This window comes from Bradysia coprophila, unplaced genomic scaffold (assembly GCF_014529535.1).
Source record: "Bradysia coprophila strain Holo2 unplaced genomic scaffold, BU_Bcop_v1 contig_94, whole genome shotgun sequence".
Taxonomy (NCBI): Eukaryota; Metazoa; Arthropoda; class Insecta; order Diptera; family Sciaridae; genus Bradysia; species Bradysia coprophila.
In genome coordinates, this window is record NW_023504022.1 from 165,620 (window position 1) to 190,858 (window position 25,239).

At 39.5% G+C, this 25,239-nt stretch overlaps 2 protein-coding genes across 2 annotated transcripts; both read right to left on the reverse strand.

The window, feature by feature from the left end:
- Nucleotides 1-395: 395 nt before the first annotated feature.
- LOC119085472 (extracellular matrix-binding protein EbhA-like) lies at nucleotides 396-4,887 on the reverse strand. The gene is made up of 3 exons (XM_037195889.1): nucleotides 4,740-4,887; nucleotides 4,313-4,549; nucleotides 396-4,138 (listed from the first exon to the last, which is right to left on the reverse strand). The coding sequence occupies exons 1-3, from the start codon at nucleotides 4,779-4,781 to the stop codon at nucleotides 446-448; spliced, it is 3,972 nt and encodes a 1,323-aa protein (XP_037051784.1). The 5' UTR covers nucleotides 4,782-4,887; the 3' UTR covers nucleotides 396-445.
- An 18,195-nt stretch (nucleotides 4,888-23,082) lies between these two features.
- Nucleotides 23,083-24,636, reverse strand: LOC119085547. The gene is made up of 3 exons (XM_037195967.1): nucleotides 24,078-24,636; nucleotides 23,330-23,863; nucleotides 23,083-23,258 (listed from the first exon to the last, which is right to left on the reverse strand). The coding sequence occupies exons 1-3, from the start codon at nucleotides 24,564-24,566 to the stop codon at nucleotides 23,166-23,168; spliced, it is 1,116 nt and encodes a 371-aa protein (XP_037051862.1). The 5' UTR covers nucleotides 24,567-24,636; the 3' UTR covers nucleotides 23,083-23,165.
- Between the last annotated feature and the right edge of the window lie 603 nt (nucleotides 24,637-25,239).

Genomic DNA, 25,239 nt, shown 5'->3' on the forward strand with positions numbered 1-25,239 from the left:
TTGCGCCCCCCCCTAGCGCACTCGGATTTTGAAGTCTGGCTACGGCCTTGCAGAGAAGTAATTGGTTATGTGTGTGGGGTGATTCAGTGACATTGTGATAAAAAAAGTTGCAAATTTGGTCCGTAAATTTTTGTTTTATTTGGGCATTCGGGCTTTCGTAATTGAGATATGTGCATTTTTTAAGATGAATATGAATACTTTCATCAAAATTGCACATGCCACACTTGAGGTAAGTGGGCAATACTGTCAAGGGTTACGGACCTAATAAGGTCACGTACGACATAAGTTTACGGGTCGTACGAAGCTCAGTCGCAGCATACGCTTCGACTATTCTGACGGCTTGTTTTTAACTCTGCTGAGGGGATGCCTTCACGTTACAGGTATGAAAAACACAACCATTTTGGCACGGGGAAAACTTTATTATTTGTAAATACCCCAATATCCATCAACCGACTGCACTCAAGAAATTAGCAGCAGCTTGTTGTTTTTGTGTTATTTTATTTTGAACTTTTTGTTGCTGAGCCTCTTGTTTCGCTGCTGCTGCTGCGGCAACAACGTTTGCAAAGTTACTTAATGCTTGTGTTGCAGCTTGAGCGTTCTGTTGTTGAGCAGCTGCTGCATTGCTTACTACAGTTTGAATAGCTTCCACTTTTTGTTGTTGGGCTTGTTGAAAGGCACCAGCCACACCAGCAGCAGCTTGTTGTTGATTTGCAACGGCCTGGCCGACAGCATTCGCGACGTTACTTAAGACCTCTGATGCTGCTTGAGTATTCTGTTGTTGAGCAGCAGCTACATTACTTGCTATAGTTTGAATAGCTTCCACTTTTTGTTGTTGGGCTTGTTGAAAAGCACTTGCCGCTCCAGCTTGGGCATTGGCTGCATTATTTACTAAATTTGCAATGGCTTCTTGTTGGACCGACGCGGCTTGGCCGACAGCATTTGCGATATTACCTAAAACCTCTGCAGCTGCTTGAGCATTCTGCTGTTGAGCAGCTGCTGCATTGCTTGCTACAGTTTGAATAGCTTCCACTTTTTGTTGTTGGGCTTGTTGAAAGGCACCAGCCACACCAGCAGCAGCTTGTTGTTGATTTGCAACGGCCTGGCCGACAGCATTCGCGACGTTACTTAAGACCTCTGCTGCTGCTTGAGTATTCTGTTGTTGAGCAGCAGCTACATTACTTGCTATAGTTTGAATAGCTTCAACTTTTTGTTGTTGGGCTTGTTGAAAAGCACTTGCCGCTCCAGCTTGGGCATTGGCTGCATTATTTACTAAATTGGCAATGGCTTCTTGTTGGGCTGACGTAGCTTGGCTGACAGCATTCGCGACGTTACTTAAAACTTCTGCTGCTGCTTGAGCATTCTGTTGTTGAGCAGCTGCAACATTGCTTGCCACGGTTTGAATAGCTTCCACTTTTTGTTGTTGGGCTTGTTGGAAGGCACCTACCGCTCCAGCTTGCGCATTGGCTGCATTATTTACTAAATTGGCAATGGCTTCTTGTTGGGCTGATGCGGCTTGGCCGACAGCATTTGCGATATTACTTAAAACCTCTGCTGCTGCTTGAGCATTCTGTTGTTGAGCAGCTGCAACATTGCTTGCTACAGTTTGAATAGCTTCCACTTTTTGTTGTTGGGCTTGTTGAAAGGCACCAGCCACACCAGCTGCCGCTTGTTGTTGATTTGCAACGGCCTGTCCGACAGTATTTGCAATATTAGTTAACACCTCTGCTGTTGCTTGAGCGTTCTGCTGTTGAGCAGCTGCCACATTGCTTGCTACAGTTTGAATAGCTTCCACTTTTTGTTGTTGAGCTTGTTGAATGGCGCTGACAGCTCCAGCTACAGCTTGTTGTGGATTTGATATGGCCTGCCCGACAGTATTTGCAATGTTACTTAACACCTCTGCTGTTGCTTGAGCGTTCTGCTGTTGAGCAGCTGCTACATTGCTTGCTACAGTTTGAATAGCTTCCACTTTTTGTTGTTGGGCTTGTTGAAAGGCACCTGCCGCTCCAGCTTGGGCATTGGCTGCATTATTTACTAAATTTGCAATGGCTTCTTGTTGGGCTGACGCGGCTTGGCCGACAGCATTTGCGAAATTACTTAAAACCTCTGCTGCTGCTTGAGCATTCTGTTGTTGAGCAGCTGCAGCATTGCTTGCTACAGTTTGAATAGCTTCCACTTTTTGTTGTTGGGCTTGTTGAAGGGCACCTGCCGCTCCAGCTTGGGCATTGGCTGCATTATTTACTAAATTTGCAATGGCTTCTTGTTGGGCTGACGCGGCTTGGCCGACAGCATTTGCGATATTACTTAAAACCTCTGCTGCTGCTTGAGCATTCTGTTGTTGAGCAGCTGCAACATTACTTGCTACAGTTTGAATTGCTTCAACTTTTTGTTGTTGGGCTTGTTGAAAGGCACCTGCCGCTCCAGCAGCAGCTTGTTGTTGATTTGCAACGGCCTGTCCGACAGTATTTGCGATGTTGCTTAAAACCTCTGCTGCTGCTTGAGTATTCTGTTGTTGAGCAGCAGCTACATTACTTGCTACAGTTTGAATTGCTTCAACTTTTTGTTGTTGGGCTTGTTGAAAGGCACCTACCGCTTCAGCTTGCGCATTGGCTGCATTATTTACTAAATTTGCAATGGCTTCTTGTTGGGCTGACGCGGCTTGGCCGACAGCATTTGCGATAGTACCTAAAACCTCTGCTGCCGCCTGAGTATTCTGTTGTTGAGCAGCTGCAACATTGCTTGCTACAGTTTGAATAGCTTCCACTTTTTGTTGTTGGGCTTGTTGAAAGGCACCTACTGCTCCAGCTTGCGCATTGGCTGCATTATTTACTAAATTTGCAATGGCTTCTTGTTGGGCTGACACGGCTTGGCCGACAGCATTTGCGATATTACCTAAAACCTCTGCTGCCGCCTGAGTATTCTGTTGTTGAGCAGCTGCAACATTGCTTGCTACAGTTTGAATAGCTTCCACTTTTTGTTGTTGGGCTTGTTGAAAGGCACTTGCCGCTCCAGCTTGCGCATTGGCTGCATTATTTACTAAATTTGCAATGGCTTCTTGTTGGGCTGACGCGGCTTGGCCGACAGCATTTGCGATATTACCTAAAACCTCTGCTGCCGCCTGAGTATTCTGTTGTTGAGCAGCTGCAACATTGCTTGCTACAGTTTGAATAGCTTCCACTTTTTGTTGTTGGGCTTGTTGAAAGGCACCTGCCGCTCCAGCTTGGGCATTGGCTGCATTATTTACTAAATTTGCAATGGCTTCTTGTTGGGCTGATGCCGCTTGGCCGACTGCATTTGCGATATTACCTAAAACGTCTGCTGCCGCCTGAGTATTCTGTTGTTGAGCAGCTGCAACATTGCTTGCTACAGTTTGAATAGCTTCCACTTTTTGTTGTTGGGCTTGTTGAAAGGCACCTGCCGCTCCAGCTTGGGCATTGGCTGCATTATTTACTAAATTTGCAATGGCTTCTTGTTGGGCTGATGCCGCTTGGCCGACAGCATTTGCGATATTACCTAAAACGTCTGCTGCCGCCTGAGTATTCTGTTGTTGAGCAGCTGCAACATTGCTTGCTACAGTTTGAATAGCTTCCACTTTTTGTTGTTGGGCTTGTTGAAAGGCACCTGCCGCTCCAGCTTGGGCATTGGCTGCATTATTTACTAAATTTGCAATGGCTTCTTGTTGGGCTGACACGGCTTGGCCGACAGCATTTGCGATATTACCTAAAACCTCTGCTGCCGCCTGAGTATTCTGTTGTTGAGCAGCTGCAACATTGCTTGCTACAGTTTGAATAGCTTCCACTTTTTGTTGTTGGGCTTGTTGAAAGGCACCTACTGCTCCAGCTTGCGCATTGGCTGCATTATTTACTAAATTTGCAATGGCTTCTTGTTGGGCTGACGCGGCTTGGCCGACAGCATTTGCGATATTACCTAAAACCTCTGCTGCCGCCTGAGTATTCTGTTGTTGAGCAGCTGCAACATTGCTTGCTACAGTTTGAATAGCTTCCACTTTTTGTTGTTGGGCTTGTTGAAGGGCACCTACTGCTCCAGCTTGGGCATTGGCTGCATTATTTACTAAATTTGCAATGGCTTCTTGTTGGGCTGACGCGGCTTGGCCGACAGCATTTGCGATATTGCTTAAAACCTCTGCTGCTGCTTGAGCATTCTGTTGTTGAGCGGCTGCAACATTGCTTGCTACGGTTTGAATAACTTCCACTTTTTGTTGTTGTGCTTGCTGAACTGCACTTGCTGCATCAGCTGCAGCTTGTTGTTGATTTGCAACGGCCTGTCCGACAGTATTCGCGATGTTACTTAAGACCTCTGCTGCTGCTTGAGTGTTCTGTTGTTGAGCAGCTGCTACATTGCTTGCTACAGTTTGAATAGCTTCCACTTTTTGTTGTTGAGCTTGTTGAATGGCACCGGCAATATTGGTGGCGATAGTAGCTCCTCCTGATGCAGTTTGAGCAGTGGCCACATTATTGATGAAATTGGTTACTGCCTCGACTTTGTTGCCTTTTTTTCCAGCATCGAATTTCGGAAGTGGTGAACAATAAATCTGCGAGCGTTCATAATATTTAAAAAATATTTGATTCAACGTTGGCTTAAGCTCAAAACACACAGGCATTGAAAACGTGTTTCTACCAAAATTGTCTTTGATCTGTGATCTTTAACGAAACTATAACAAAGAGAATTTTGATCGAAACACGTTTTCGATGCCTCTGTGTTTTGAGCTTGATATCACTTACTTGCACCGATACGAGTAACAATGTAAACAACACACAATTCATTTTTATGTGAAATTACCACTAACGTATCTTCTTGAACATTGATTTAAATAACTTTGTCCAAAGTTCTTATATAGGAAAATTGTTGGGAATAAATTATTGTTTTTATTTGCACATATGTGAATCTGCACTTGTTTCAATATAGAAATTGTGTCAAGCATAATTTAAAAATTTTAACTAATAATTTCCGATGGATTAGTTTTGTACCTTTATTGGTTTGAAACCCATTTTTATTTTGAACATAAAAAACATCCAGAGATGTAGCAAGAAGAATTAAATAAGTAAACCTAGAATGTGTGTTGGTTTATTATTTATGATTCGCTGACGTTTTAAGAGCTTATGCCATATGATTCCATTACCTGAAACGAAATAAATATTTGCATCTCACGAAGCGAACACACGAAATTCCTGAATAAGTATGAATTCACATACTGTTAGATGTATGTGTTTCTTTGACGCAATAATTATGTATTTACATATATAAAAATATTTCTGTTCTGCTTCGCACCTTAGAATGTTTGTAAGACGCGTGATCTTAAGTGTTTCCGTGTCATCAGCATTCCTGATTCAGCAAAACTTTTGAAGCATTTAGAATATCTCAGTCGAAGATATCTTAGAAAATCGTCATTGGCGTCAAAACAAAGATATCTGGTTTGAGGCCTTGTCTCTAAAAACGGCTTATATGTGCACAGGCAGGCTAGCGGTCTAAATAGCTCACGACTTTTAAATTGTGTACCTGATTTCATTAATGAGCACAATGAGAGAAAATTAAAACTTATATGGATTCTTATAGTTACTTATTTTTGATCAGGCCAAAATCGACTTAAAGATGGTAATTTAAGGGAAAGTCATCGATTGTGGATTTGAGCACTATTTCACAGGACTCTCAATGAATGACGCTGTCGAGAAGGCGGTCACTTCTGTCACTTCACCGAAGGCACTGACTCGAAGGCAGTGGCATCGTTGATTTTTACGTTAGTGACAAGAACAATTTCCACAATCTATTTCCTCTCGAACAGATCGATCTGGCTAGGCCTGATTGTCAATCCAGCACTGCAAGCAACATCTAAGTTATTCAAATCACCAGAATTAATTTAATTTTTATGCTAATTTAATTCCACGCTACTTCAGGTACACCGACATTCTTATGCCGAAAAAAAACGTCAGTTATGCAAATTAGCAGAGAATTTCCAAAATTATGAATTCTGATTCTGAATTAAATTCTTTTACTTATAGGTGCACGTGAACTTACAACTGCAACGGTTATTATCAGAGTTCTCATAAATAATCACTTTAACCGTAGGTGTAAATAATTTTTTTTAAAAGATTTTTTTTTTGTAACGGTCGAGTAATTTATTAACATTTTTAATGACGAGCAGATACATTTTTTCATCAACGGCGTGCCACTAAGTAGATGCCAACATTCTCTCTTCTAAATTATGTTTGCACTGTTAGGCCAACTCCCGACCTAGCGGCACGTCAGGTCCCTTGACTGAGCATCGAACATTTCTGAATCCTCACTTCATGAAAAATTTTCTAAAAAAAATTAGGACAAAAAAAAGTCATCATCTATAGTTAGCTTGATTTTGTATAGCTTGCATCCAACCAAATGAAACACAAAGTTCATTGACCTAAACTTTATTGTTTACCCGTGCATTCGGTCCTATTACAGACCATTTTCAAGGCTAGAAACAATAGTAAAAATTTATCATGAACCTAGTGTTCCACTTAATCAAAATTGAAGATAGCTCTTCTTAAACTTACGAATAAATAGGAATCTAGTATCTCAAAAAATTAATTTCGGTTGCGAAGATTATACCTTGTTCTTGTGTTGCGATTTAGATTATTGTTGTTGTTGACACTTTCAGTGTCAACCGTCAAAACATCTGTTGCACTGCTTACACTTGGTACGTATGAAGGTGGTAGTGACGGGTTCATAGTGGGAAGTTTCGAATTCTGTTTTATGATGTTGTAAAATACCGGGCTGATGTGTGCCGCATCAGACTTAAAATTGACTGCTTGGTTGCCATGTAGAATAATTTGATTGGCTTCATGAATCTTAAGTACTCCTTTCTTCCTAACTTTTTTCAGGATTTCTTTTCTGTTGAAGTCAAATTCATGATGGTTCGGTCCTGTATCAACAACATGTTTCACCAATGCCGTTTTCTTTGGATTCTTGTCTCTGTTCTTAACGTCCGATTCGTGTGTTTTGAACCGATCGCATAAACACCACGTAGTTTCACCAATATAGAATTTTCCGCATGTTTTGCATTGCACTCTGTATACCACGAATGACTGTTGGTCGGTTGTTAGTTTCTGTTTCAGATCTGTGAACATTTCCCCAACTTTTGCTATTGGACGCGGTGCGACGATTACGTTTGGAGCGATTCTGGTTAGCATTTTGGATAATTTCTCCGATAACCCAGCAACGTATGTCATACCTGCGAATCGTTTCGGTTTTGTGACAGCAATTGTTGAGTTGGCATTCGGTTCAGTAACGACATTTTCCAACTGGGATAGGTCAAGCGATTCGTTAACCACAATGATCGCTGATTCGTTTGGCACTCTGTTTTCGGAGGTAGTGGTGTGATTGATGAATGGATAGCTTGCCATGTGTTTGGAGCCATTTCCTTGACGTGAACTGTACACCTTACTAATCAAATAATCGATGGTTTGGTCCGGGAAGTTGTTCTTTTTCAAAATTCTGCGGATGGTCTCTTTGTTATCCTGGTGGAACGATGAGTGGCTCAGACTAAACACTCGTCTAACTAAGGCCGTTGCAGTGTTCAGGATCATGTTTTTCGGGTGTTTTGAATAATAGTTCAGCAACCGGTTCGATGCAATGGGTTTGTGGAACCATTTGGTTTTCATTTTGCTGCCACAGTTGTAGACCGTTGTGTCCAAAAATTCGATGGATTTGTCATCTTTCTGGATTTCAACAGTCTATTGTCTTGAACCGTTTGAATGAGCTCCTTTTTTATAGCAGTCAGGTGATCATCAACGTAGGTGAACCAAAAGTCGTGTTGAACACCCAATTCTTCCAGTGTCTTTTCAACAATGTATTCTACTACTCGTTCAACAAGAATCGGTGCGAGGGACGATCCCATGAACATGCCACGTTTCTGTCTGTAGAATTTGTCTTCATAAACAAAGTAGTTCGCTTCGTTCAAACATAACCTTAACATTTTCATAAAGTCTTCCTTTCCAATGCAGGTATGAAGCTCCACCAGGTGGAAGTCTTTCTCAATCATTTCGAGGGCCAATTCGACCGGAATGTTTCCAAAGCAATTCACTACATCAAACGAGACCAGAACGTTGTCTTCGCTGATGTGTATGTTCCTCAATTTCTTGACAAATTCTTTCGAATTCTTAATGCCATACTTCGATTTAAACGATTTTCGCAAAATTGTGGCCAAAAACCGCGCCATTCTGTACGCCGCTGAGTTTATTGTGGACACTATTAGTCTCAACCGGTGACCGGCTTTGTGATATTTAATTTGTAGAGAACAAGAACAAGGTATAATCTTCGCAACCGAAATTAATTTTTCGAACCAATTACTGCTGTGATACTAGATTCCTATTTATTCGTAAGTTTAAGAAGAGCTATCTTCAATTTTGATTAAGTGGAACACTAGGTTCATGATAAATTTTTACTATTGTTTCTAGCCTTGAAAATGGTCTGTAATAGGACCGAATGCACGGGTAAACAATAAAGTTTAGGTCAATGACCTTTGTGTTTCATTTGGTTGGATGCAAGCTATACAAAATCAAGCTAATAATTGCCCCCAAAGCCAGCAATACAACTTAAAAGACAATCATCTATAGGTCGCGTAGGAGCAATTTTGAAAAATTCCGGATTAAAATGGGTAGAGAAGCGACTAATGAAAAAAAAATTTTGAAGCAAGGACACCAATATTGAGGACCGTTTTATGCTCCTCTCTGGCGTACGTACTTGAGTTAGTGAAAGACTGGGTCTTAACCCATACGAAGTACTAAGGTCTTATACGCTTAGAGGGATTCTTTTCAATTTCGACTGACCGAAATCGGCGCTATTTATTCCGGGAATTCTTTATATATGGCTTGTTAGGCCTTGGTGCCCCAAAACCAATGTCAGATATTTTTGATATTCCATACCTGGCTGGTTGTAAGTGGTCAAAAGTCGAAAAATGGGGTTTCGTAGAACGGATTTCATTTCCGTAAGGTGGCGAGGACGCGGGCGTGTATGGATTCGTTGGAAAGCTGAGGTCGAGTACGCCTGGGGCAAATATTAACTTCTAAAAATTTGATGATAAACGGCCGACAATATGAATTCCGGAAAATTTCTCAAAATCGATGTAACCTCGGTGAACTTTGATGAGTGATGTGACCTCACTAATGCATTTATTTGATTAAATTGTTACTTATTACTAATGTGGAGGACCTCAGCTTTACAGTCATACGCATATTTAGTAGTTTGGCGGAGTGAAACACATAGTTTTAATCCGTTACGTAGTCACGTTCCATCGGTTTCTTCGGTAGTTTTGTAGAGATTGTTTTTAAAAAAACTTTCAACTTCTCGAGTTATGACCATTGGAAACTTAGAATCGTCCGGGGACATCTTCTCCGGCTCCCGGGAACTGTCCCCGGAGACAGTCTTCGATGATCTACGTTTGCAGACACACACACACACACACAGAGAGACACACAGGCTATTGTGGACGTGAAAATTCGCAAAATTCGGTACGCCCTATTCGTTGTTGAGAGCTTACTGTCACTTTCATTCAATATTTTAAACTCTTTCTTTCAAATAGTTAGTATTGTATTGTTGACGTATTGAAAACGTTGGTTCGCTCCTTGAATTTGTTCTTTTTTTGAGTGAAATCGGTCGTTTTAATAGTTTATTTTGTGACCATATCGTCAACTTATTTTTTTTTCGTTCTTTGTATGCCAAATTTATGGAAATTGCTGAGATTTTGGTTAGTAGGGTGTAGCGGTTTTTACAAAATGTGTTAGTTCTTTTAAGGCTCAGACGGAAATCCACTCAGCTGGTCCATCTGATCATTTTATGGAAGAAAAAAAAATTTCAAACTTTGATTTTGTGCTGCCGCCAGATCGATTTTTGAAAATTTCGTCGTTTTCGGTCCACGTCACATTTATCGATTTTTTACGGTGGGCTCAGTGTACATAAAAAGTTGAGTCAACATGGTAATCTAATCTCCAGGCTTCACAGATTATTTTATAAAAAAGATCAAGTCTAAAAAATATTTTTTGAGTTCATGACTGATTGTCAAAGTTCCCCGATGGTGATTTTGAGACTTTAATCTCGCCTCGAAATTTGATGAAAATGTGCAAAAATGTAAATTAAACTTTAAATATGCTAAATGGACCGCGGTGAGTCAAATACAACATCTGATTTGATTTGGGACACCTAAATTTGATATTTATCGTAATGATACTTACAAAGTCACTGATCAGTGAGTGGTTACGTGTGTGGGGTGTTTCAAGGATTCCAAATATGGATATCTATATATAAATATATATAGCTATATTGAGCTATATAAGGCTCATTTTCTTTTGTACAATTCTGATGTTCGTGCAATTAACAAACATTCGTGCGGTCCATGCACGGCTAAATCGTCTGGAAGCGAGAATTCGAGCAAACCGAGAGTGAGCCAACCGTATGACACATCTCGAAGCACAAGGGAAAGAATTAAAGCGTCAGTTGTCGGTTGTCCTCGCGAAACAAAACGAAAAACAATAATAAAACCGATTTGTCGTAGTCAAGTCATTCCCTAGAGTACCTAGAGACACCGTTTCGTCCAGCTGATCTCAAAACTCACTAGTTCACTTCCATAAAATTACCGTGAATTTTATGTGGAAACAGCACATTGGGGGACTCGTCAGGAACGACAATGTCGAGAGTTTTGTTATCGTATGCGCTCTACGGTAAGGAGGGAAGCTTTCGTTTAAATCACCCAAAATTCAACGTTAAAGAAAATAAATAAAAAGAAACGGCAGGAAAATGGCTTTATTGAAATAAAAAATAAAATTCAAAACCTGAAACAAGTTCCATTCGTGCATCGGCTACCACTGCAACTCGCTCGCTGAACATCACACAACAGACAAGGAAATAAACTTTCACAAAACTTCCACACGACTTCACGCACTTTTTACACAAACCAGTTTCGCACATACCAATTTTGCTTAACCTGAGACGAAAAGCTCCGGGGCGCAAATTGCAAGAACCGGACATCTGCACACAAACCAAAACAGGACTCCTTTTCACATTCACTAAATCACAAAGAAACTATCCTTCGGAACGACAAACAGAGCTATAGCTCTTCCCTTGCCCACACATCACGTAAAGTGACAAAAAAGAAGAAAGAAAAGCTGTTTCGACCTCGAGAACTAACGGCGGTCACTGGTCAGAGTGGACTGACCATCTTCAGTTGCTTCCGCTAGCCTCTTACACAAGACAGCAGCAAAACGTTCCATGAACAAGTGTAGGATAGTTTGCATTGAGAAATTGCCATCTGCTGATGGAAAATTTGGGGAAATAGCGGAAAGCTGCTAAAAACCACCAAAAAATGCAGCAAACAAAAGAACTGAGCCTGAGCTTCAAAAGCAAAAAATAAAAAATAAAAATCCTCATGCGCCGTACTCACGTCACCAACCGTCTGATCCGTTCATTTTCACCATTCATCCATCCAGCGAAAATTGCACAATCACTGGCAAAACAGCAACAACGACAACGAAATGGAAAAACAATGCGAAAATCTCGCGAAAAACTTCGATTGAAGTCAATTTGACTGAAATAATTTGACTGAAAATGTTTCTTAGCCTTCTGTGTAGAAGAAAATCTCGTAGTGAGTGAAGTACGGCCTCAAGCTACACTAATTGGCCCAAAATTCCGGATGACGAAACTCTATTTACAGAGAATGACTCGCCAGCACTCAATCTGTAAAGATCAACCAGTCGCCTTCAAAACACAAACGTTGAAACTCAATTTGCAGGGAATGACTCGCTATAGCACTCGATCTGCAAAGATCAACTTTAGTCGGCTTTACAATGGAAACATCAGAACTTTTCGTCTCAGTTTAAGCAAAATTGGTATGTGCGAAGTTGTTTCGTTGTCGTTGTTGCTGTTTTGCCAGTGATTGTGCAATTTTCGCTGGATGAATGAATGGTGAAAATGAACAGATCAGACGGTTGGTGACGTGAGTACGGCATGAGGATTTTTATTTTTTATTTTTTGCTTTTGAAACTCAGGATCAGTTCTTTTGTTTGCTTTGCTGCATTTTTTGGTGACTTCTTAGCAGCTTTCCGCTATTTCCCCAAATTTTCCATCAGCAGATGGCAATGTCTCAATGCAAACTATCCCACACTTGTTCATGGAACGTTTTGCTGCTGTCTTGTGTAAGAGGCTAGCGGAAGCAACTGAAGATGGTCAGTCCACTCTGACCAGTGACCGCCGTTAGTTCTCGAGGTCGAAACAGGTTTTCTTTCTTCTTTTTTGTCACTTTACGTGATGTGTGGGCAAGGGAAGAGCTATAGCTCTGTTTGTCGTTCCGAAGGATAGTTTCTTTGTGATTTAGTGAATGTGGAAAAAAGTATCGTGTTTTGGTTTGTGTGCAGATGTCCGGTTCTTGCAATTTGCGCCCCTGAGCTTTTCGTCTCAGGTTAAGCAAAATTGGTATGTGCGAGAAGGAGAAAGAGAAAATATTTGTAAAAGATTCGGAAAATCGTAAATAAAATTTGTTGTTGTTTAAGGTACCGGTAGTGTGTCATTGAATAGTTCATTTATGGTCATGAAAAGTTGTACAAACGAAATCTGTTATGTACAAAATGAGTCCCTCACGTACAATATGGATTTTTTTTGTACAAATTCATGCGAAGAAATTCGATTTTCTTTGTACAAAATTGGATTATTTGTGTACAAAGTAGTTTTTTTGTGTACAAAGTAAGTTTTTTGTGTACAAAGTCATGGTGAAAGTGTTTTTTTTTGTGTACAAAGTAAACTTTTTGTGTACAAAATAAACTTATTCTGTACAATATGGAAACGAATTGTACAAAAAGAAATTAACCGCTATATAACGGTATAGATAGTTATTTTGAGCTATATACTAGCATATTTATCAGTAAATTGTTTATTTATAGGTTAATATAGGACTGAGGAAATTTTAGATCGTACGGGGCTTCGTAATTGCGCTATGTGCAATTTTTAAGATGTACAAATTTCATAAGAATTTTACTTTACCGACGTTTACGGGCGCAGTAGACTTACGGTAATAGTAGGGCGACGGACGAACTAGGGTCACGTGCGCAATAGATGTACGGGTTCGTACGGGGCTCAGTCGCAGCAAACGCTCCGACTGTTCTGACGGCTCGTTTATAATATGTCCGACACTTTTTTGAATGAAAATATTTTACCGCCGAAGTGAACACAGCAAACATTCAATCTAGTACTTATAATAGCGGAGTGTCGCAGTTGTGTCGAAATATTTTCTGTGTTTTTGTCGCGACAAAACAAAAAAAAACTTTGTGCATTCCACAACTGAAATACGACCTATTTTGCCATGATTTTTCATTAAGAAACGTCAGTTTTTCCCGAACTATATATCGTGCGGGAAAAAACTTCATTTCTTTACGATTTATAGTGCGGGAAAAGAATTACATGAATTTTTCTATGACTATAATTATTCAACAAAAACGTTCCGTATTTATAATACAATTTTGTCAATTAACATGTAATAAATGTAAACGATTAATTTGGATTTCCATGAGTGATTGGATGGCCAGTGATTCGATGTTGCCACAACTTCAACGTTTTTTTAAGTACCGAAAAGGAGCGTGTATTCGAAAAAGGCGTTCACGTACAGGAATCGGTCTAGAAGTCAATACAAAAATGTGAACGTCATTGTTGAATCAATCCCTATACACACAGCGTCAATTAATTGCTTCGGTAAGGTATCAAGTTATATCATCGATTTCAATATCCATATTACCCATTTTAATTAATCTAAATGTATAATATGAACATCTATCTCCTGTTGCATCTATTTTTTCCAATCGATTTTACTATCCACCCTGGAATGATGGGATGGGAAGCGGGCATTATTAGCTCGGTTTTAGAAGCTTTTATCGTCATTTTGTGTTTAACAGCTAAATCGATTTGTCACTTTCAGTCTTTATAACATCGTACTCAGACACAAACAAATTAGCGCTCAGTACAGTTTAGCTCAGTTCAGTAATCTTTTACGAACTTGAGTTAGTGACCCGTGAAGGAAGTAACGCTTTCAGTTGCAATGGAAATTCAAGCAGTACTAGGTGCTCTGACTCTTATTTCTCAAGAAGCCAAGCTTATCGATGAGTTGAATGAGTGCTTCAAATTCGACCATAATGTTTTTGTGCTAGATTCATCAGCAGATATCGATCGTTTTCTGAGACATGGAAATCAACCGAAAAGTCTATTCGTTTTTGAGCGTGCTAATGGTAGTGTCACAGGTCTAGAACATGTGAGGAAGATTGAAAGTAAAAATACTTTCATGATCGTTGTTCCGGAGAGTTCATCATTCAAGAAGAACATAAACTTACTGGAAAAGGTCAAGAGCATTCAACGTGTCCACAGATTTATGAAAATCGGAATATTCTTTCAAAGTATCACTTCCATGCGCGACATACGAATCCATTTTCTCTGGTTCAGAGGTCAGACTGTTATCAACGTGTTTGCGGCAGCTTACGCACACGTAGAAGGTTCGGTACCACATATTGAACGTTCGTTGAATATTTTCACGTTTCATTCGTTCGGAACTTTTGCAGTCATAACCGTGACGAATAGAAAAATGTGCGAGGAAATATTTCCTACTCTAGACTCAAACTATCATCAACACGAGTTCCTAGTGTATCGGTTTTTGAATAGCTTTTACAAAAAATTCTGGGTCTCAGTATCCCGATTAATGAATGCGACATTTGAGATAGTCGAATTAGACCAGAATAGAGTGGACATAATTACGTTTATGCATTCGGTATCGATAAACTCGTCTACATTTCCCATGTACCCACTATGTACAATGCAACAAATTATTGTCGTCCCTGAAGCCGAACCGTATTCCGGTTTCTATGCATATCTCCTCACTTTGACGTCGAACAAATTTTTCGCATATTGTTCAGGAACACTCATTGCAACCGTAATGACATTATTCGTTTGTCGCTACATCAAAGAAAAGAAAATTTTATTCTTTCAAAGTTTAATGGACGTTCTGAACCTTCTGATCAATGATAACGATTCTATAAATTATCAACGCCTTTCTCGTGCCGAAGCGTTTCTAATCGGTCCGCTCACGGTCGTAGGATTCATTATCGTTAACGGATACCTGTCCAGTTTGCAGAGCTACCTGACGGAGCCGGTTCTACAGGCGCAGCTGAAAACAGCTACTGATATTTACAAGTCACCATTGTCTATTGCAACCCTAGAGCAATCCGTAGTGAAAGTCCTTGAAACGCTAACGAAATTATCGCCTCAGGAAGACTGGAACAACAAAATTCTCCCAATGAACAATGCAGATTTCGTAAATCAATTTAACACTTTTAACACTTCGCAGTCGTATGTGGTGGGCGATCGTAATATCGATGCGATGTTAACAGTACAACGACGGTTGTATAAATGTGTAATAAATTAAGTTACACAAGCTGCTACTTAAAACAGCAATATCACAATAAATATTGGAAAAAACGAACTTATGGAACCTTTTTCGTCCGGTCGGAAGTAGTCATTGACTGTCAAATAGCGATCAGGTGAGCAATTCCGATTATACGATAATTGTCTTTCTCTTCTCTATCTGACGTTGCCACATCAATAACGAGAGAAAATTATGGTGTCATTGGAATTTACCACCTGATCGTCATTTGACAGCTTCCTCAAATCAATGAACTGTAAAGTTTAATGGCTAATCGAGTTTTTAAGTTAATGGAGTTATATGGAGTTATAAGGTTTTTACTGTTCACCAATCGATGATAGAACAACTATATAATTGTCTTCGAAAGACCTCAAAATTTTTAAAGATACGTGAGTCTATGAAGGCCCTATTCGCTTTATAATTTAGGTTCTATTATGTTTGGATTTTCATGTTATATTTATTAGATCGTCTAATAAAAGGGTTGCAAGAATGGGTCAATAAAAGCAACTAACTATAGCTAGACCTCTATACCGTGCAGTAGAAACACCACCCAGTATTTATCAGGCAGAAAATGTCTGAATACAAACTGAAACGTAAACCGAATTTTCTGTTGACCACACTACTCTTTCAAAGTCTTTTATTTGTGAGAGATTTGCCAGGAAAACTAATTATTATTACCAAGGTTCTGAAACAACAGTTTAACACACTTTTAAGTTGATCACGAAGGCGGTGTGATCAAAATTTTCCTGTAGCGCCAACTAGGTTTGGAAAATTTTCAAACAATATATATGTCTGAATTGTCAAGATTTGTGTTTCACCATCTTTCGTAAGTGTCTTAACCTGTTCTTTCAGAACCTTGATTATTACACCAAGCCCTGTATAGAATCAGTCAAAAAAAACCTTTAATAGTAAAGGTGACGCAAGTCTACAGTAAGTCACGCCGTGCGGTCGAAATTCAATATCTTCCTAACGCAAGTCTTTCTAAAGCAGCGCCATTTTCATACAAAGATGCGTTGAAATGTATTTTTTGGTTCGGCGTGAATAGAGATTCGAAAGTGGGTAAAGAAGTTTTTACTAAAAAAGTGTGCCACAAGTGACTTTGTCGGTTCGACATTGATTGATCGAGAATGTGCCGTTTCCATAACACAACTTCTAACACGATCTTTGAGAAAAGTCCAATTTGGAGGCTTCTGTGATGAGAGCTACCACATAAGATTGTTTGTAGATGTCGTTCAGATGATTCAGATGCCATTAATTTTGGGGTTCATTTGTTGCTTATGTGTTTATGATTACTCAATATTTCAATTTAATGTGACGTGAGGCCCAATTCAAGTTTATAAGATTTATTGACACGACGAAGGCACAATGCTAGAATTCAAGATATTGTGAACGCCAAACAACGATTGTCTAACGACAGACAGTTACAAAAATATACTGAACTATTTTCGTTATCTTTCATCATAATGCTGCCTCATGTAATACATTACAATATTGGTAAAATAAGAGAACATCCGACAACTAACCAATGCATGACAATTGAGTTTTCTAAATTTAATTTTTTTTTTCTGAAGGTGATAACAACCTTGTTGTCGAAAGCTAGGCCTATAAAACAAAGATTAACCAGTCCAATTATCAGAATATCTTTTAAAATGGATACAGAACTTGGAAAATGAAGTTATCTACTATTAATGAAGCTATCCATAATATTCGTGAAATTTAATGAAATTCGTGAAATTTCGTGAAATTCATGAAATTTCGTGAAATTCATGATATTTTGTGAAATTCATGAAATTTTGTGAAATTCATGAAATTTTGTGGAATTCGTGAAATAAATTTTCAAAATAGGCACTGGTTATTAACACTCAAAACACTTTCAAAATCAGTCAAAAAACCCTTAAAGGGTAGATGTGACGCAAGTCCTTTATCTTACTTATAAAATAACTGATATTGCTGAGGGTGACGCATTCTGCGCCTATACGAAAAAGTTTTATCAACACAAGATGAACCCAAAAAATTTTAGATAGAAAATTTTAGGAAACAAAATTGCGTCACATAGTTTTTTCAACTTTTTTCCGAATTCTTATTTTTAGGCCATTATTAGCCTATAACCAAAATATCAGGAAAATCTATAGAAACGTTTAGGAGAAGAAGTTGCTGGATCCACTTTTCCATAGGAACTAAGTAACTGACTAACTAACGTAGGCGATTTACATTATCTGAAAATACGAGATTTTGCTTATTTTCATACAAACATCAATATTTCGAAGTTAAATATCTCGGCCAATTTTGAAGCTGCAGTAACGTGTGATAGCTCGTTAAACTCGTAGGGATTAGATTCCAGTTTGGGAGTCATTGGAGCCAAGGGGGAGATGCCGAAAAGGTGCTATAAATATGCTAAGTCGTCCCAAAAAAAATAATAAACTTTTTAGACCCATACGAAGTACTGGGGTCTTATAGGTCTACGAATACGTTTGTAACACGTCGAACAGCACTCCCTGAGTAAGGGGAAACCTATTGTGGTTGCCAAATCAGCAGGAAAAAAATGTCCGTCTGTCTGTCTGTGGGTTCTCTAACTTTAATTAAACTCATCCGATTTTGAAATTTTTTTTTCCCGTTTGGTAGTGTCAAAAGAGAGGCTAAGTTGGAAGATGAGTGATTTTGGATCGACCCCTCCCGAGCTGGGGCCCAATAAGTGCTTTACGGTTTTTCGAAGATATCTCCGGACGCTACACTTGTACGTCAAATAAAAGGTATTTACAATACCGATCGACAAAAAAAAAGTTTATAGAAATCCGATGATCAACTAGTGAGTTAGACCCCTTGGTGTGAACTAGGTACAGGGCGCCAAGCAGTTTTTGCTTGTAGGGCGCCCAAATTTGAACATATTTCGTCTGCTTGCACTATTGGATAGGTAGTGACCGTACCAATCAGGGAAAAAAAATTTATGAAATTAAGTTCACCGTAGCGTGACCTAGGTCTCTTGGAGTGAGCTATTATCCGGCTACTAAAGCGTCAGTACTATTTCCGGTCTCCTAACAAAATGGCTGCCGACGGCCACATTGGATTTTAATAAAAGTGATAGAAAGTGGGAACAATTCTACTTAGATAGTTTCTGTTAACATAGAAGTAATTGGTTATGTGTGTGGGGTTTCAGGGATTCCATATATGGACATCTATATATACCTATATACAGCTATATTGAGCTCTATACAGGCATATAGAGCTATATAATAGCATATTCATCTGTGAAATGTTTATTTATAGGAAAATATAGGTAAATAGAGCGGTATATAGCTGTTAAAGTAGGAATTTATGAAATTTGACTTTGAACGGGGATATCGATATTGCCTCCGGCAATTTATTTGTATATGATAACACGGCAAAGAGTGGATAATGTAAGTGATTTTAAAGGACGAATAGCTTTTCAGTAGAGAAGAGGATGAAGGAAGAGAAATAAATAGTTTCACATTAAAGGCCTTTAATACGAATAGTTGTTTCGTACGGGTCGGCGTTAGCTATGTTTTGGTAGTGGACTTGCGTCACGCCCGCTTACTAACGTGCGGGCATGATATTACTATTACACACCAGCAATTTTGAAAATCGACACATTTTCTGTTTCTGTTTTACTTCAGTTTTTGTTTCTTCATATTAGAGATACATGTAAAATTCACAACAAATTAATAAACCACAAAGCATAAAATGTGTCGGTTTTCAAAATTCCGTGCGTGTAATTCCCTTGACTTACGGATGATAAACACTCTAAAGCAAAATGTTTGTCACAAAATGTTCACTATTATGATTGAAAATGCATGAATGTATGACCAAAAACCTTAAATACATGACAATGTTTGTCCCACTTTGTTCATTCCTTGATAACAAGATAACTTGAGAAAACCTCTTTTTTAATCGACGATGAATTAAATTCCTGAGTCTAAGTTTGAAGATGGGCTATAAAGGTTCTTGCGATTTGTTGATTGTAATGGAAAATGCGGGAATAATTGAAAACTGGCGCCGTTTCAGTTTAAAATGGAGAGTTGAGTCACTGGGCGTTATGTCCAGCCCCGTTATGAAAACCGTATATCCCCCTTGTGACTCGTCGATATAATTTCTCACACGATGCTCATGTAATCGACGAACTATCATCCACGCTTATGTTCGTTTTGCCCGGCGCTTCGCATATTTTGTGTCAGCAAGATATTATGGAAATGTTTCCATTATGGGCTGCATATTATGGACGCTTGGATAATATATACACGTGTTCCACGAACTACAATGGGCAGTGTTTGCCGGAAATCCCCACTGATGACAATGGTTTAGTTTAGACCGTCACCGAGTGAACATCAAAATCATGAGGTAAGCTAAAAGTAAGGCGAAAATTGGCCGAAATTCTTTAATTGTGTGCTATGGCCGAAGTGTTATATTTTGTGCTTTGCCTATATTTTAGTTTTCAGCCTGTTTCTATCCACTGCTGGATGTGGGCCTCTCCAACTTCTTTCCATTTCGTACGATCCATTGCCATTTGCTGCCAGTTTGTGCCTGCAATATTCTTAATTCCTGATCTTTTTGGTCCAACGTTCGTCTGTCCTTCTTGCAATATGTCCCGCCCAGCTCCATTTCAGAGATGCTATTCTTTCCATGACATCAACGACCCTGGTTTGTTGTCGAATCCATTGATTCGTCATTCTGTCTCTGAGTGTTATTCCCAGCATACTCCGTTCCATGGCTCTTTGTGTCACTCTCAATTTATCTTCGGATGCTTTCGTTAAAGTTAACGTTTCCGCTCCATAAGTGAGCACTGGAAGGACACAAGTGTCGAAAACTTTGCGTTTCAGACTATTATTCATTTTGCTTTTGAAAATTAGTCTGAGTTTTCCGAACGCTGCCCATGCAAGACCAAACCTACGTCTTATTTCTGCAGTCTGGTTGTCCAGACCTCACTTCAGTTTATGTCCTAGATATACGTAGCTCTAGGCCATAAACCGAAAGAATTGGGGTTAAGGGACCAACGTTGAGGCGAAACAACACGATCAGGAAGCCCAAGGATAGAACGATCCCAGAATTCTTATTAGCTACTAGCTTAAGCTTTTAAAGGACGTCCTTTAAAAGACGTCAATAACCTTTTGCTCAGATAGGTTCAAAAGAATGGGCAAAGCTTTATGGAAAAGAATGTTCAAAAAGAGTAACACTACCCCGTCGGGCACTGTGCACTTTGATAGGCACTGTGGTCCCGGTACGTGCAGAAATGTGCGGGTCAGAGCTCGGGGATTACCGGGGCGAGCAAAGTAAAGCTTTCATACTCACCAACCCGCAGTAGCAAGCGTAGTGTTTTAATGCTAAAAACCTTCAAAAGAAGCCACAACGAATTATACCCCATCGATACCTGGGAACAATTCTATAACTTTTGCGACTGCCAATCAATTCGTTTCTTGTTATCCAATTCCACCACTTTTATTTTGTTAAACATGCAGTGTCTAATGTTCCGATGGGCTAACTGACTTAGGTAATACTTACGGAAACGATCTCTCAATTCTTGTCTCCTGGTCTTCTGCAATGTACGTCAACGGCCGAGAATAGATGACCTGCTCATAGTCACATAAAATAGTTTCCATTTCCACATAATCCAACGTCTGTTTGCCCAGATCACAATTTAATAAGTTTTTGACTAGTCCTAATAATTTCTCCCACCATCCACCCCACCATGGAGCACTAGGGGGATTGAAAATCCATTTAATTCGTCTCGCGCTGTTTATGTCTTGCTGATTTCGTCCCAGTCTAACTGCTTCATTAAATTGTCCGTGTCAACAAAATTTGTGTCATTGTCCGTATGAATTACTGCTGGCCTTCCCCGTCTAGCGATAAACCGCCTTAAAGCCTGTTAAATCCTTCCGTTGAGAGTGACGTGACTAATTCTAGATGTACTGCTCTATATACGGAGTCAACGGTCCTCCAAGATCAATCTCAACAATTTCGAAACTCGTCGCATCACGTACGCGGTTCAACGGTAATGGAGGCTCTGGTGCTATAAATTGGCATGCTTGGATGACTTCGATGTTTGATTTTTTAGCGCAGCCCCAGAGTGCTGCACCGTACATCCAGATCGGTGCTAATATTGATTTGAAGATCAATCTCTTGCAATACAGGTTCAGTTGGGAGTTGTATCCAACTAGCCAGTACATTTGTCTTGATTTCAGTTTAATTTGTTGAGTTTTCTGTTTCACATGATGTTTCCAGTTTAATCTGTTGTCCAAATTTAGTCCCAGATATTTTGCTGACTCTGCCTGTGGAACTGGATTTCCATTTAGGAAGATGCGGAGATTGCTGTTTATATGTCGCAATGTAAAAGTGACGTGGTTGGATTTGCTCTCGTTGAGTTTTATTTTCCAATCTGTGGTCCACTGATTTATTTTATCCAATGATTCCTGCAGTTTTTTAACAGCCTCACTATGAGATGAATCCGTTGCCATAATCGCTGTGTCATCAGCGAATGTGCCAATAAAAGAGTTCTCTGAGACAGGTATGTCGGCAGTGTATATCGTGTAAAGGAGAGGAGAGGAGCTTGTACGCTTCCTTGTGGTACTCCTGCCGAGATTAAATAGTAGTTGGAATAAGTTTCTTCGTCTTTCACTCGGAATTTCCTTTCCGACATATATGATTCAAGTAATTTACAGTAGTTTTCTGGAAGTATTTTGCTCAATTTGTAAATGAGTCCTTCGTGCCATACTTTATCAAATGCCTGTGATACATCTAGAATGGCAAATTCTAGCAATTTTTAGCAAATTGTGGAAAATTGAATTTAAAAATTTCCTAGTGTCTATGTCAAAGAAACCTCACTAACAGCCTTTTACGGCCAATAACAAGTTCAGTCTGGACCACGTGCAGTCAAATGACAATGTGACGTTGTTAACGTGATTTCTAAACGACGAGGTATGCAAATACTCTGCGAAGAAGCTAAACGCGTAACTGATATCTCGCCTAAGTGTAGAATAGATAGTAAATGTACACAAATTCATCGTATTTGGGTGACGTCATACGAGTAATTCGGTTTAAACACACCGCAACTACCCGAATTATGAAGCTTGAGTGAACTTTAGGACGTTATCAGTGTGGTAGAGAAATTTCATGTGTAATTTGTCTGAGACGGGAATCGAATCCGTAGCATTTTGGTAGAAGGCCAATACGTAACCACTGAGTCATCCCGTTTCGTGTATAATACTGCCGTGTTTTGAGCTTTCTTTGTAATGTACTGAAATCTTCCGAATTTCCAATGGAATCCAAAAGGAGCTCAAAACTTTTGAAAGCTTTCCAAAGCACACACTCAATCCGATACGTTGTTTTGGCTTATAATAGGACTTTTCCAAGGCTATTTGAGTAGTCAAAAAGTCATCCACAGAGACATACAAAAGCATTGTTTGGATAACATTATTTGTGTTAGACCTAGGGGTCACCGACTTATTATTTCGAAGTCGGTGACCCCTTGAGTGAGACAAAGCTTTCACAACTTACTACTTGAATCAGTTACACGAGATGGTACAGAATTAAGATTGGCCTTAAGGTTTCAGCTACTAACCACAAGTAAAGAGTCATACCCTGTTGGCTGTACAAGTCTAGCATCATAAACAAAATGAAAGAATTATGACAGAATTAAGGTCTTTCATTGAGAATTTTCATCTTTATTGTTCGTATCAATAACTATTCTGATGTAACGTCATCTTGATGTTGTATTCGTTAAAAATCATTGAGTGGCACACTTATTGTCCGTTCTAGTTATGTCTAAAAATTCGATAGCCAATCCATTGTGAACTGCAGCATTTGTTTGAATGAAAATCTGAAGAAAAATTTGTAGTTCAAATTAGAACTCGCATTTCCAATTCACAAAAGTTTCGCTTCTGACATTACCTGTGCATGATCGAATTTTCGATTTACACTCCCAGTTAAAGATCTCCATTCGTTGCCACTGCTTTCCACTGACAAAATCACTTGTCTGTCACCCGTCAGCTTATCGTAAACATAAATCTCAACCCAAGCGCCAGGCCACAATGTGTTCAAATAAATGGCGCTTCGGATTCGACTATTCGAGTCCAAAGCTAGTGGTTTGGATAACTGCAAGCAGGACATACCTTCGGTTTGGCTGGACAAGTGAAATGTCGACGATGCACGGTATGGGGAAATTGTTGAATTTTCATAAGACTTAATTGTCAGTGCTGGCAGTTGTAGGTCTTCACAACTCTGAAAGGCATTTAAGATCTGAGACGATGATTGTTGGTTGAAGTCGATCGTTGCGCAAAGATTTTCTTCTGGAGTTTCGGGAGCTTCTGGAGTGTGGTAATTATCAACGCATAAGCCATCCGATACTGGATAATCGTAAATTTTGATGTACTCAAAGGCTGCATAAGGCGCGTTACTCAACAATGGTTTGGCATAAATTTGAAGCTAAAATTGAATTTTGCGCTTAATTAAAATCAAATTCGACGTTTTGCATTAATATGCAGTTGAAAAGTATCATTTCTTATACAATGCTCTATGAACACTATATCATCATGCACACGAATAAGTCTAGCGAATCATAATAGAAATGAAATTTCAATTTGTTCCTTAACTCAACCACTCGTGGCCAGTGTGTATGTGGTCATTGCTCTGCACTTACCACAGCTTCACCAATCCAATCTGGGACCGAAAAGCTTGTCACCAGATACGTTTTTGCCGCCGATTCCCACCAATGTTGTGCGTAAATTGTGTAAGATTGGTTCAATGGGACTGAGTACAAATCGAATCGCCATATATCACGTGTAACAAACATGCTGATGTTTAAGCCGATGTTTAAAGCCATTTCTAAATTGAGTGTTTTGCTTGCTGGTAACGTGAATGGCCTCGATGCGGAGCATCTGTTCGCCACTGCGTCAGTATCATATTTGGGTGTTAAGTAATAGGTTGATGTTGGCCGAATGCTAGACGGTTCAGTTGATTCATTGTACATTCTTAGAGCCCATGGATCGAGGTCATTGTCATAACACTTTGTGAAGCCATTGAACAATGACGGATCACTGAAATCGAACATCCAGCAACCCTCATTCTGCGATGAAATCAGTTCAATTTGAGCGAGTAGTATAATTGCAGCGGAAAATAAAATTCTCATGTTGAATCACTGACACTGTTGCGTTGAACTCTCGAAGTTGAATTCAAAATCAATTAACGAATCTCCTCGAAATATCTTCTATTTATGCGCGAAAACTCGATTCTAATAATTAGAGACAGAAACTTTGGTGGTTTTCTTATCGCAGGTTTATTATCGAAGATTAGCAATTTTTGACCCATACGAATTCAAAGTTTCAAGATTGAGTGAAAAAATGATTAAATGTCCGAAACGTCCATAAACGACGTACACTATTTTTCCAGATTTTTAGGCTCTCCCCTCCTTCATCGTTAATGATTTTACCATACCTTCAATATGGCGTGACACACACAGCCAGACCCCCTTCCTACCCTTCAAAGTACACGTCATTTGATGCAACCCTCGGCTTCGACTCGAACTGCAAACGCCATTTTTTAGAGTGATTTTGGATAAACTGTAAAGTCCGTTCGATTTCGGTGAGCTGTTTTCCAGAACGAACCCCCCTATCCTTCCAGTTACGAATGTTTGTCCATACTATTGGAAAATCAAACAATATCACAACTGAATCGGCTTCTGTCGCTATTTACAGTAATATTCGACTCATCAAGCAGGAAAAACCATAAAAATTCAAGTGCTAAGAATCCACAGAATTCGATGTTGTCACTTTCAGTTTCTCAAAATTCAAATGATGACTTTA

Excerpts from the sequence above, each read along its gene's own strand:
- LOC119085547 (XM_037195967.1), bottom strand. The coding sequence starts at position 24,566 with ATGAGAATTTTATTTTCCGCTGCAATTATACTACTCGCTCAAATTGAA. Across the intron at positions 23,864-24,077 it reads ATTGGATTGGTGAAGCTGTG|CTTCAAATTTATGCCAAACC; the intron begins GTAAGTGCAGAG and ends ATTCAATTTTAG. Across the intron at positions 23,259-23,329 it reads GAAAATTCGATCATGCACAG|ATTTTCATTCAAACAAATGC; the intron begins GTAATGTCAGAA and ends ATTTTTCTTCAG.
- LOC119085472 (XM_037195889.1), bottom strand. The coding sequence starts at position 4,781 with ATGAATTGTGTGTTGTTTACATTGTTACTCGTATCGGTGCAA. Across the intron at positions 4,550-4,739 it reads TGTTACTCGTATCGGTGCAA|ATTTATTGTTCACCACTTCC; the intron begins GTAAGTGATATC and ends GAACGCTCGCAG. Across the intron at positions 4,139-4,312 it reads ACACTCAAGCAGCAGCAGAG|GTTTTAAGCAATATCGCAAA; the intron begins GTCTTAAGTAAC and ends GCAGCAGCAGAG.